The 13,118-nt window shown below is 50.3% G+C and overlaps 1 protein-coding gene across 1 annotated transcript; it reads left to right on the top strand.

The window, feature by feature from the left end:
- The first annotated feature begins 7,601 nt into the window (after positions 1-7,601).
- LOC125556154 lies at positions 7,602-9,177 on the top strand. Its single transcript, XM_048718939.1, has 2 exons — positions 7,602-8,278; positions 8,700-9,177. The coding sequence occupies exons 1-2, from the start codon at positions 7,862-7,864 to the stop codon at positions 8,730-8,732; spliced, it is 450 nt and encodes a 149-aa protein (XP_048574896.1). The 5' UTR covers positions 7,602-7,861; the 3' UTR covers positions 8,733-9,177.
- Positions 9,178-13,118: the final 3,941 nt, after the last annotated feature.

The following is a 13,118-nucleotide window of genomic DNA, read 5'->3' as shown; positions in this document are numbered from 1 at the left end:
ATGTTCATGCTCAAAGCTGGCACTAAATAACAATTATTAAGGTTTAAAACTAATCCTGAAGGTAGATATAGAGGTAGAGTGCCGACGGCGATCACATTGACCTTGGAACCATTCCCGACGCGCATCGTCACCTCGTCCTTTGCCAGTTTCCGCTTATTCCGCAGCCCCTGCTTTGAGTTACAAATGTGAGCAACTGCACCGGTATCAAATACCCAGGAGCTACTACGGACACTAGTAAGGTACACATCAATTACATGTATATCACATATACCTTTTGTTTTGTCGGCCTACTTGTCTGCTAAGTATTTAGGGCAGTTCCGCTTCCAGTGACCGCTTCCCTTGCAATAAAAGCACTCAGTCCCGGGCTTGGGTCCATTCTTTGGCTTCTTCCCGGCAGCTTGCTTGCCGGGCGCGGCAACCTCCTTGCCGTCCTTCTTGAAGTTCTTTTTACCCTTGCCTTTCTTGAACTTAGTGGCTTTATTGACCATCAACACTTGATGTTCCTTCTTGACTTCTACCTCCGCTGATTTCAGCATTGAGAACAACTCAGGAATGGTCTTTTGCATCTCCTGCATGTTGAAGTTCATCACAAAGCTCTTGTAGCTTGGTGGAAGCGACTGGAGGATTCTGTCAATGACCGCATCATCCGGGAGATTAACTCCTAGCTGAGACAAGCGGTTATGTAACCCAGACATAGTGAGTATGTGCTCACTGACAGAACTATTTTCCTCCATCTTACAGCTGAAGAACTTATCGGAGACTTCATATCTCTCGATCCGGGTATGAGCTTGAAAAACCATTTTCAGCTCTTCGAACATCTCATATGCTCCATGTCTCTCAAAACGCTTTTGGAGCCCCGGCTCTAAGCTGTAAAGCATGCCGCACTGAACGAGGGAGTAGTCGTCAACACGTGTCTGCCAAGCGTTCATAACGTCTTGGTTCTGTGGGACGGGAGCTTCACCTAGCGGTGCTTGTAGGACATAATCTTTCTTGGCAGCTATGAGGATGATCCTCAGGTTCCGGACCCAGTCCGTATAGTTGTTGCCATCGTCTTTCAGCTTGGTTTTCTCTAGGAACGCGTTGAAGTTGAGGACTACGTGGGCCATTTGATCTACAAGACATATTGTAAAATATTTTAGACTAAGTTCATGATAATTAAGTTCATCTAATCAAATTATTAATGAACTCACACTTAGATTAGACATCCCTCTAGTCATATAAGTATTACATGATCCGAATTGACTAGGCCGTGTCCGATCATCACGTGAGACGGACTAGTCAACATCGGTGAACATCTTCATGTTGATCGTATCTTCTATACGACTCATGCTCGACCTTTCGGTCTTCTGTGTTCCGAGGCCATGTCTGTACATGCTAGGCTCGTCAAGTCAACCTAAGTGTTTGCATGTGTAAATCTGTCTTACACCCGTTGTATGTGAACGTCTGAATAAAACACCCGATCATCACGTGGTGTTTTGAAACAGCAAACTGTCGCAACGGTGCACAGTTAGGGGGAACACTTCTTGAAATTATTATGAGGGATCATCTTATTTACTACCGTCGTTCTAAGTAAACAAGATGCAAAACATGATAAACATCACATGCAATCAAATAATAAACGTGACATGATATGGCCAATATCACATAGCTCCTTTGATCTCCATCTTGGGGCTCCATGATCATCTTGTCACCGGCTTGACACCATGATCTCCATCATCATGATCTCCATCATCGTGTCTCCATGAAGTTGCTCGCCAACTATTACTTCTACTACTATGGCTAACGCGTTTAGCAATAAAGTAAAGTAATTTACATGGCGTTTCTCAATGACACGCAGGTCATATAAAAGAATAAAGACAACTCCTATGGCTCCTGCCGGTTGTCATACTCATCGACATGCAAGTCGTGATTTCTATTACAATAGCATGAACATCTCATACATCACATATAGATCATTCATCATTCATCACAACTTTGGCCATATCATATCACAAACCACTTGCTGCAAAAAACAAGTTAGACGTCCTCTAATTGATGTTGCAAGTTTTACGTGGCTGAATTTAGGGTTCTAGCAAGAACGACTTCTTACCTACGTTAAAGCCACAACGTGATTTGTCAACTTCTATTTACCCTTCATAAGGACCCTGTTCATCAAATCCGCTCCAACTAAAGTGGGAGAGACAGACACCGGCCAGCCACCTTATGCAACTAGTGCATGTTAGTCGGTGGAACCGGTCTCACGTAAGCGTACGTGTAAGGTTGGTCCGGGCCGCTTCATCCCACAATGCCGCTGAAGCAAGAAAAGACTAGTAGCGGCAAGAAAGTTGACAAATCTACGCCCACAACAAATTGTGTTCTACTCGCGCAAGAAGAACTACGCATAGACCTAGCTCATGATGCCACTGTTGGGGAACGTTGCAGAAAACAAAAAATTTCCTACTCGTTTCACCAAGATCCATCTAGGAGTTCATCTAGCAACGAGTCATCGGATGCATCTACATACCTTTGTAGATCGCGTGCGGAAGCGTTCAAAGAACGGTGATGATGTAGTCGAACACGACGTGATCCAAATCACCGATGACCAAGCGCCGAACGGACGGCACCTCCGCGTTCAACACACGTACGGGACGGGAGACGTCTCCTCCTTCTTGATCCAGCAAGGGGGAAGGAGAGGTTGATGAAGATCCAGCAGCACGACGGCGTGGTGGTGGATGCAGGGCGTCACAGTAGCAGGGCTTCGCCTATACTACGAGAGAGAGACGTAACGGGGAGAGAGGGAGGCGCCAGGGGCTGGGTGTAAGTCCCTCCTCTCCCCCACTATATATAGGGGTGCCAAGGGGGGGGGCGCCGGCCCTAGTAGATGGAATCTACTAGGGGGGCGGCGGCAAGGGTGGGGGGCTTGCCCCCCAAGCAAGGGGGCGCCCCCTTAGGGTTTCCCCCCAAACCCTAGGCGCATGGGCCCTTGGGGGGTGGCGCCCCAGCCCACTTTGGGCTGGGTTCCCTCCCACTTCAGCCCATGGGGCCCCCGGGATAGGTGGCCCCACCCGGTGGACCCCCGGGACCCTTCCGGTGGTCCCGGTACAATACCGGTGACCCCGAAACTTGTCCCGATGGCCGAAACAGCACTTCCTATATATAATTCTTTACCTCTCCGGACCATTCCGGAACTCCTCGTGACGTCCGGGATCTCATCCGGGACTCCGAACAACATTCGGGTTACTGCATATACATATCTTCACAACCCTAGCGTCACCGAACCTTAAGTGTGTAGACCCTACGGGTTCGGGAGACAAGCAGACATGACCGAGACGACTCTCCGGTCAATAACCAACAGCGGGATCTGGATACCCATGTTGGCTCCCACATGCTCCACGATGATCTCATCGGATGAACCACGATGTCGAGGATTCAATCAACCCCGTATGCAATTCCCTTTGTCAATCGATATGTTACTTGCCCGAGATTCGATCGTCGGTATCCCAATACCTCGTTCAATCTCGTTACCGGCAAGTCACTTTACTCGTACCGTAATGCATGATCCCGTGACCAGACACTTGGTCACTTTGAGCTCATTATGATGATGCATTACCGAGTGGGCCCAGTGATACCTCTCCGTCATACGGAGTGACAAATCCCAGTCTTGATCCATGTCAACCCAACAGACACTTTCGGAGATACCCGTAGTCTACCTTTATAGTCACCCAGTTATGTTGTGACGTTTGGTATACCCAAAGCACTCCTACGGTATCCGGGAGTTACACGATCTCATGGTCTAAGGAAAAGATACTTGACATTGGAAAAACTCTAGCAAACGAACTATACGATCTTGTGCTATGTTTAGGATTGGGTCTTGTCCATCACATCATTCTCCTAATGATGTGATCTCGTTATCAATGACATCCAATGTCCATAGTCAGGAAACCATGACTATCTGTTGATCAACGAGCTAGTCAACTAGAGGCTTACTAGGGACATGTTGGTGTCTGTTATTCACACATGTATTACGATTTCCGGATAACACAATTATAGCATGAATAAAGACAATTATCATGAATAAGGAAATATAATAATAATGCTTTTATTATTGCCTCTAGGGCATATTTCCAACACTATCCAACACTGCTGTGGCCTCAGACAAGGCGACCCGCGTTCGCCATTCCTCTTCATCCTGGCCATGGAGCCGCTCCAGCGCATCCTGAACATGGCGGTGACCGCGGGTTCGATTTCGCTGCTTCGGGGTAGGATTCCGCGTTTCCGTGCATCGCTCTACGCGGATGACGTCGCGCTCTTCCTCAACCCAGTTAAAGCTGAGCTGGCCACTATGCGTGCCATTCTTACCTCTTTCGGCATGGCTACTGGTCTGCACGTCAACTTCGAGAAGAGTGCGGTCGTCCCCATTCGTTGCGACTCCTTGGACATCACCGACGTTACCAGTCCGCTCGGGGCTGCCATAGCCTCCTTTCCTTGCAAATTCCTCAGCCTGCCGCTTTCCCTTCAGAAACTGCGCAAGATTGCCGCTTCTAGAGAAGATTCGGGCGCGGTTGGCATTCTGGAAGGCCATGTTGCTGTCCATGGCAGGCAGGTTGGTCCTCCTCAACGTCGTGCTATCCGCCTTCACAGTCTACTGGTTGTCCGTGTTCGAGTTACCCGCTTGGGCGCGGGACGAGATCAATAAGCTCCGTCGAGCATGGCTATGGAAAGGCGAGGAATCCTGCCACGGCGGGCACTGCAAGATTTCTTGGAGCAGGATCTGCAGACCAAGGCAGCTGGGAGGTCTGGGCATCACCGACTTGCATCGTTTCGGCGTTGCCTTGCGCCTCCGCTGGTTGTGGCAGGAGCGCGTCTCCCCCACCAGGCCCTGGATCGGTCTCCCGACGCCCTGCAAGATCGCAGACAGAGCCATCTTTGCGGTTGCGACGCGGGTGGTCTTAGGCGGCGGTGATCGCGCCTCTTTCTGGTTCGACGGTTGGCTTGAGGGCGGCGCGCCATTCACCCTGGCCCCGGACCTCTTCGCGGCTTCAAGGCGAAAATTTCGTTCGGTGCGGGAGGCACTGCACGACGGTCGTTGGGTGCTGGACCTGCGGGGGCGGATCACGAGCGAGCTCTTGCCGGCTTTTGTGCATCTTTGGACTGCGATCGCCCGCGTACAGCTGCGGCCAGGGGAGCCCGATGTCTTCTCTTGGAAGCTCACCGATAATGGTTGCTTCTCAGTGGCGTCTGCTTACAGGCTGCAGTTCCTTGGCTCGACAAGATCGCCACTATGGACCACCGTCTGGAGCGCTTGGGCGCCGGCCAAGTGCCGCATGTTTGCTTGGCTGTTTGGCCTAAACAGGCTGCTCACAGCGGACCGACTGCTTGCTCGCCAATGGCCGAACTCCTATTTTTGCCCACTGTGCTGGCGAAACCTGGAAACGGCGGAGCATCTCCTTATCACCTGTGACTGGTCGAGGCAGCTCTGGGCTCGGGTTACTGGCCGTTTCCACCTACCGGGCTTCCTACCCGACTCCTGGTCACCATGGGCGTCGCTCCATGAGTGGCTCTTCAACTTATCGGCAGGAGCGGCGCATGCCAAGCGCGGCAGGTCTATGGCCCTGTTGGTCCTCTGGTGCATCTGGAGGGAGCGGAACGCTCGCATCTTTAGGAATTCGGAGCTCTCTGTGCAGCAGGTCCTTGATCTTCTGACTGACGAAGCTAGGCAATGGGCGCTGGCCGGTGGCCGGCACCTCAACTGGGTGGAGTAACGTTTCGCCTACCCTTTCTCTTTTTTTCTTTCTTCTTTTTCTTTTCTCTTTTGACCGCAGCTTTGTTGCTTGCGGTCATCCCTGTACAGCTGGCTCCTTGCCTCCCTTCCGCTTAATGAAATCGCAGTTCTCCTGCGCTCTTTAAAAAAAACTTTATATAAAAAGCGGGGTGAAATCGAGAACTTCGTCCTTCGGGTGCATCTGCATTTCTTTTTGCGGGGTTTGGGTGCATGTGCTTAACCGTGGATCAAGTGGTCAAAACATGTACTAACTTATAGTATAGTTAAGTCATACCGTGGAAATATCCATTTCTCCGACACTGTTCCTGCATCAAGCGACAGACGTGTAACGACCCATAAAACACCCCCATTTCGCCCCCAGCACAGCACAGCACGGCAGACGCCCTCCCCTCCAATGAAGCGTACGCACCGCCCATGCACTGCGAGCCTCGTCACGTCCCTGGAACTGTAGTCCGGAAACATACGCGCCACATTTATTAGGAGCCTCTCTCACGTAGCCATCCATGGAGGATCATGGACCATCCTCCTCGGCCAAGCTAGGCTACCTAGCTAGCTAGCACGCTCCACGTACGGCAGATCTAGATGCTACGCCGGGCCTTGACGCACATTCCGCGTCCATCCGTCCATCCGTCCGTCCCATGCACACGCGCAGTTTTCACTCGCGCATTCGGCATACGAGGGAATTGCACAAACCACCACTTATTGAAGCTGGTGTTGCGCAAAACGCTTACTATACGGGTTTGTTGCAGAAAACACCACATATTGGTGTAATACATTGCAGATAGGTCTAATCTAGTATTTGAAGGCATCGACGTAATTACAAACAAATGGGTCTCGCTTGTAAGTGCACACGTGGCAATAAGAACCGGTCACATCAGCCAACATATTAGACTGTCATTATCTTCAAAACATGTGGTCCAGTTGAGCCGAAACTTTCCCAGATTAGTATTTATTACATGTAGTATTTACTGGAATTATTTCACATTTTTTTTGAAAATGTCAAATTTTGAACAAAAAATATGAATGGGGTAAAACTTTCCAGAATGGTACTGTACACATGTGTAATTTACTAGAATTTTTTCACACTTTTCTAAAATTGTTAAATTTTGAACCCAAATTTAAATAAAGCAAGTTCGGCATAAGATCACCAACACAAAAACATGGTAGATATTGTCCCCATTAGATTTTCATCAGGTTTGAACATCCAAGTACTTGAAAAGTCGCAACATGGCCATTGCAAACTACTATACGCTATTCATTCTTGACGAGGTTGATACCCTAGACCTGGAGTGAAGTAGGAAAACAATCTGTGGCTTCATATCGGCGCAGAACCTAAGTACTAACAACATAAACGCCCAAAAAAATAGGATCCTAAACAAAAATACGTCGATCGACGGCAAAATTTCTGCCCAAAAATGTAGGGCTTCATGAGGGAGAAGAAGACATGGGCTTTCAGCCCATATATTTTTTTAGTCGGCTTCCAGCCCACTTATTAAACTGTTTTTTTTTAACTCTGGTCTTTTCACTTCTTGGTCTAATATATGTTGGCTGATGTGGCCGGTTTTTATTGCCACGCGTGCACTTACAAGCGGGACTCATTTGTTTGTAATTACGTCAATGCATCCAAATACTAAATTAGACCTATCTGCAATGTATTACACCAATATGTGGTGTTTTCCGCAACAAACCTGTATAGTAGGTGTTTTGCGCAACACCAGCCCCAATAAGTGGTGGTTTCTGCAATTCCCTCTCGGCATACATACACCATCGCGCGATTCCGATCCTCCTCACTCCTCCCGGCCGCGGCCAGCCTCGCTCCCTCCCTCGCTCCCCATCCCGCTATATAACTCCCAGCCCCACGCACCACTCATCACTCACCTCGCAACGGACCAGCGCCAAGTACATCCATTGGCCACCCACCCACCCACACACGACCTCCACCCCCACTCCACTCCACGAGTAGCTAGCTAGCCAGCAAGAGAGTCCCGGGGGCGACCAGCTGCCACTGCTCCTCCCCTAGAGGCACTCAGGCGAGCTAGGCTGCCTGCGGCGGCCTGCCGGTACGCGGGGAGAAGGCCAAGAGGCTCGTGAGGACAATGCATGGCATGTGTTAACATGTACAACCCGGAGCACCACCAGTCGTCCTTCATGGCGCCGCGGATGTCCTTCTCCAGCGACTTCGCGCTGGAGCCGCCGCCCGCGTCGGCGCTGTCGGCGCGCGGGCCCGGGGACGCCGACTTCGAGTTCTCCGTCGGCAGCCGCCCCATGATGGCCGCCGACGAGCTCTTCTCCAAGGGCCGCCTCCTGCCGCTCCGGGAGGCCCCGCACGGCCAGCCCGGCCGGCCCACCACGCTGCGCGAGGAGCTGCGCGCCGACGACCGCCACGGCCGCGCGCCCCGCGCGCCCAACATCCGGTGGAAGGAGCTGCTCGGCTTCAAGAAGGCGAACAAGAAGGCCGCCGCCGCAGCAGCCGCCGACGCTGCTGGCGCCGGCACGTCGTCGGCCGAGGCCCACACGGTAATTACCACTAATTAATCTTATAGCTTATCTTAAGCACCCAGCTCGTAGTGGTAGTAGTAGCACACTGCATCGTACGCTGTGCAATAGTGGTATGCATTGTCCCATCTGCCCGTCGCATTTGACATTTTCCGAATCTTCAGAACCACCTGCGAGCTCGCTCTCTCTCGCGCGCGCAGAGGAGCACGTAGTACCGTCCAGAGTACATTTCCTCTGCATCCAGGGCCGGATTTTCTCAAAGTCTGGAGCCGGATATATGCATCGCATATTCTAGGCATGTGTACTTGGCAACAGAGCGAACGTGTGCGCCACACCAGCCATGCCCCATGCATTCATCTTGCACAGAGTTCTAGCGGCACATTCATATCACCTGTGCTCCCTTCCGGTTTCAGTGACAGCAAACGCGTGCAACATTTTTCAGGATCCCGGAGGCCAAGGCGGCACGAGACAGTGAAGCAGCGAGCTCGCGCTCATTCAGCAAGCGAAATGGGGACATGATTAGGCGAGTAGTCTGTGAGATTGGGTGGTGATTTGAGCTTCCAGCTTTGATGTCCATCATCTGCCCGTTGAGGATCGATCGGCAGGCAGCCCAACATCCACCAGCGCTTCATTGGAGAAGCAGGCAAACACAAGCTGTAGCTCTGGAGGCCATGCATGCGCTCATGTGCACTTCCTTTTTCTTAAATTTTGGTGTGGTAAAAGGGGATTTTTGCTCTTTAGCTAGCTCTTGGGTCTGGTCTGGTCGTCGGCGGGTGGGTGTCAAGGATGGTTTCGCATGTCGTAGCAGTAGCGGTCAAAGTAACTCCTCTCTAGTCTCTAGCCTAGCTGTGGCTCTGAATGTTTTGTATCGGAAGGGGCCAGTTAAATGCACTGGTACTAGTATTTTTTTTTCCCTCTCACATGGTGATGGATGGTGTGGTGGTCCTTGGTGTGGTAGTAGTAGTAGTACGTGCTGGTTGTGCGCTAGCTGTTCCCATGCTTGTCTGCTACCGCCACGCCTCCTCCTGCCCCGGCCCTCGCTTTGAATCCCTCCCTCGCCCGTCTACGAAAATCTCTGCGTGCAGACGTGGGTTCAATGAAGCCTTTGCTTTCGATCGACACTCTGCCGTCACATGCATGCATGCTGCTGCATGTCCGTTTTTGAACGCGAGGTAAATGCATGCATGCACGGAACCAGCCGGTCAAAGCTGAGCTGGCCCGTTACAGAGGAAGATTCAAAATAGAGTTTCAAAATACTCCAACGTAGTATAAGTAAAGTGGAGTGGTACTGAGACCGGGCCGCTCTCCTCCAAAGCTGGCGGATTTGTTAACAACCCGTCCTCTAGCGGGGGCTGGGCTGGGCTGGGCAGTGGAGAGAAGGGAGGGAGGGGGCCTAGCACATCTCCCGCACTGTCGTGTAATGCTCGGCGCCCCATCATCCCACCTGGTGGCGATCACCAGCACAGCGTTAAATTTAATGAGGCGACTTAGCTATCAAGCGCTGCCGCTGCGGCGACGGGGCGGGGCGGACAAAAACAAATGCCTGGCCTGGCCCTGCGTCGCTGCCCGGCACAGTAGTAGCTTGGGGGGAAATGGAAATGGAGATTCATGGCGGGGGCAGGGCGGGCGGCAGCGGGAGCCGAGAGCGGTCGAGGGGGGGCCGGCGCCGGCAGCGAATGCAGCAGGCGGGCATGCATGGATCGACCGCTCTGGATGAATTCTGGTTCTGATTTGAAGCCAGCCAACTGGCCCAAGAGATGGCGGGGCATGCCCTGATCTGATTCTGGGCCGGTGCGTGCGACTGCGTGGTTAGTACAGGCGCATGCAGTGGTGCAGTGCAGGGCAGGGCAGTGCAGGCGTGCAGCTGCGTCGCGTGCCCCGGCTTAATGGCCAGGTGCTACCTCTGCGCCTCCGCGCTCCTGCGCTGCGTGTGTACTGGCTAGGGCTAGGGGGGGTCATCTTGGTCAGATCCTGTTGGATTGGAGCTTGCTTGGGATGTTACGGGAGACGAGTGGACTCAAATCAGTCAATGTTTGTTCCAGTAAAGTACTACTGCATTGCATGCGATCAATAACTAGTAGTATAGCAAATAAAAGTCTCCTTCCTCCTCCCGTCGGCGCTGCCGCGGATCTGCCCCACCTCCAATGGCCTTTGACCTATGGAGGTGCTGAGGATTTCGGCCCCCCGCCGGCGGGAGGGACTCCGTTCTCGTTTTTGCTAGATTGAACGTCTTGGTTGGGGCTGTGTGACGGCGGCGATGTCCTGCGGTAACAGTAATGTCTTCCATGTCCTATCCCCGTTCCGATGGTGTGAATAGCGTTGTCGGAGGATGTGTGGAGGTGTGTCTTCGTCGGATCTCATGAGATTCGGCCGGTGCTGGTCTTCGGCGGATCTATTTGGATCCAGTTTTTGTTCGTCTTCGTTTGCATCGTTCCCAGTTTGATCTTTTTGATCCACCAACTCTCTTCATCGACGATGGTTGCTGCTCTAGTGTGCTGGTCCTTTAGGGCCTTAACACGACGACTTCCGGACCGTCTACTACAATAAGGTTTCCCCGGCTCTGGTGATGGAGGGAAGATGACGGCAACACGCCTTCGGCTCGCTTCAGTACTTGTAGTCATTGCTAGGTGGTCCATAGACCTGGTTGTAATTTCTATTACCTCTTGTGTTCTCTGTACTGCCATAATTGATAAATAGATTGAAAATTTCTCTCGTAAAAAAAAGCCTAGTATAGCAGTTCGAAAAGTTCATCGCAATTTTATTAAAAACAAGTATATCTATATCTGTACCTACTTACTAGTAAAGTATGGAGAGCTTCTACTTGTCAGTCGTCATACATTTTATAAAAAGTCTTGTGATGTTTTTCTTAACTAACCCGCTGTCCAATATTAAAGTCTCTATCCTTTCTCTCTATCTGATGGGCTTCGGCCCAACTCTTGTAGCCGCTGTCGCGCGTAGTCCAGTATTCCATGTTCAACTACGGTAGGCGCAGTTCGCTCTGGCTTTAGCCCGTTTAGGTCCCCAATCTTTATTATTTATAGATAATATGTTAAAATGATCCTGGTATAGCTTTCCAACCGATTAAAATAATTTTTATATGTAATTTAATCAGAAAAATGCATAGTTTTCAACCATGCTATTAGTTCTTTTTGTTAACCAATATATAACTTTGTTTAGGGCATAACACTTATTAACCTAATTACTCACTTTGGAGTATTTTAGGAAACACTATATAGATTAAATGTTTTCTACTTCATTTAAATTGGCCAAATATGTTAATAAGTACTCCGTTCATCCGAAATTTTTTGTCTCAAATTTGTTTCTCAAATGGATGTATCTAGCATTAACTTGGTGCTAGATATATTCATTTGAGGAGCAAGCTTTTCCGGACGAAGGGAGTATGTTAGGAGGGTTTGCATTGCACTTTTTTTCTATAGACTAAGGAGTAGTGTGTGTGTGTTATCCCATTTAAATTGGCTACATATGTTAAATAAACAAAAATGTTAACACCCACACGTGTAGGTGTTGACCATCTCGACCACACGCATCCATCACCGTCCAGTACTATATGCATGAATCCTGACACAATTTGGCTGATTTTCTGTGTCACGTAGGACAAGGCGTGTGTGTGCTGTGTGACATAGTTCGTCCACACATCCATTTTACCACACAGAGGGGCCGGTGTGTGGGCGTTTAGCAGTTCACCCACACACCAGTTTTCAGTCATGCACAAGGGCTGGTGTGTGGCATTTGCCATCTCGCCCACACGCCCGTCTCCTCTCCCACGCGTAAGCTGCTAGTTGCCATGTGTTTTTGCAGCGCACATGGCAACTGCCTCTAGTGTGCTTTATAAGCAGGTGGCAACTCTTTTTTTTATCCGAGTTGCCATATGTTTTTGCAGGGTACACGGCAACTGCCTAGTGTGCACATAAGCAGATGGCAACTATCTTTTACCGAGTTGCCATGTGTTTTTGCATGGTACATGGCAATTGCCCCAACGTGCACGTACATGGCAACTGCCCTAACGTGCACGTAAGCAGATGTCAACTCTTCCTTTTTACATGGCAACTGCCCTAGCATGCTTGTGAGCACATGGCAACTCTCTCAACTGCCTAGTGTTAGTATGTAGCAACTCCTAAAGTTATGAAATCATGGCAACTACATTAGATCAGACCATACATGGCAACTGCAGTTGAGCAACCATGGCAACTGCAGTTGTCCGACATGGCAACCGTAGTTCAGCGACATGGCAACTGCAGATAAACGAACATGGACGAGGGTCTGGACCATGACAACTACGGGCGCGCGGTGGGCGTCATGCGTCGCGTGCCGGACCAGAAGGGTACGAGGCCTGACATACGGGCGTGTGGGCGTTATCAACTTCGCTCACACGCACGCGTGTGAGAGGGTTCAGGAGGGAAAAAAAGATGTGTATGGGCATTAGTTGTTTTGCCCACACGTAGGTGTGTGGGCTGGTTGCTGTCCATCCCACACGAGGCGTGTGGCACAACTATCCGATACACCACATGTATGGCAGTTATCGGGACCCTAAATAAAATATGTTAGGTGAGCCTGCATTGCACTTTTTATTCCACTGACTACGGAATCCTTCCTTCCCAAAGGCCCCAACCAGCTGACTTAGCATGTGTTTGTGTTAAAAAAAATAGGTTCATTATTTAAATAAAAAGTCTCACATTGATTATTTGCACGAGAATACATCAATTTATATACATTTTTAAATTACGTGAAAATTGGGAAGCCACTTCAGTAACCAATGAACAGAGGGAGCAAAGGAATTAAATGGATTTAGGTTAGCATGGCCGATTGGCTCTAAATAAATAAATTTTTTGGATTTGTATAG

The sequence above is a fragment of the Triticum urartu genome, chromosome 5 (assembly GCF_003073215.2).
Source record: "Triticum urartu cultivar G1812 chromosome 5, Tu2.1, whole genome shotgun sequence".
NCBI lineage: Eukaryota > Viridiplantae > Streptophyta > Magnoliopsida > Poales > Poaceae > Triticum > Triticum urartu.
This window is presented reverse-complemented; position numbering and strand designations above follow the sequence as displayed.

What these genes read in the sequence shown, in the direction of transcription:
- LOC125556154 (XM_048718939.1), top strand. Translation starts at nt 7,862, where the DNA reads ATGGCATGTGTTAACATGTACAACCCGGAGCACCACCAGTCGTCCTTC. An exon ending in CGTCGGCCGAGGCCCACACG is followed by an intron (nt 8,279 to 8,699) that starts GTAATTACCACT and finishes AACATTTTTCAG; the next exon opens with GATCCCGGAGGCCAAGGCGG.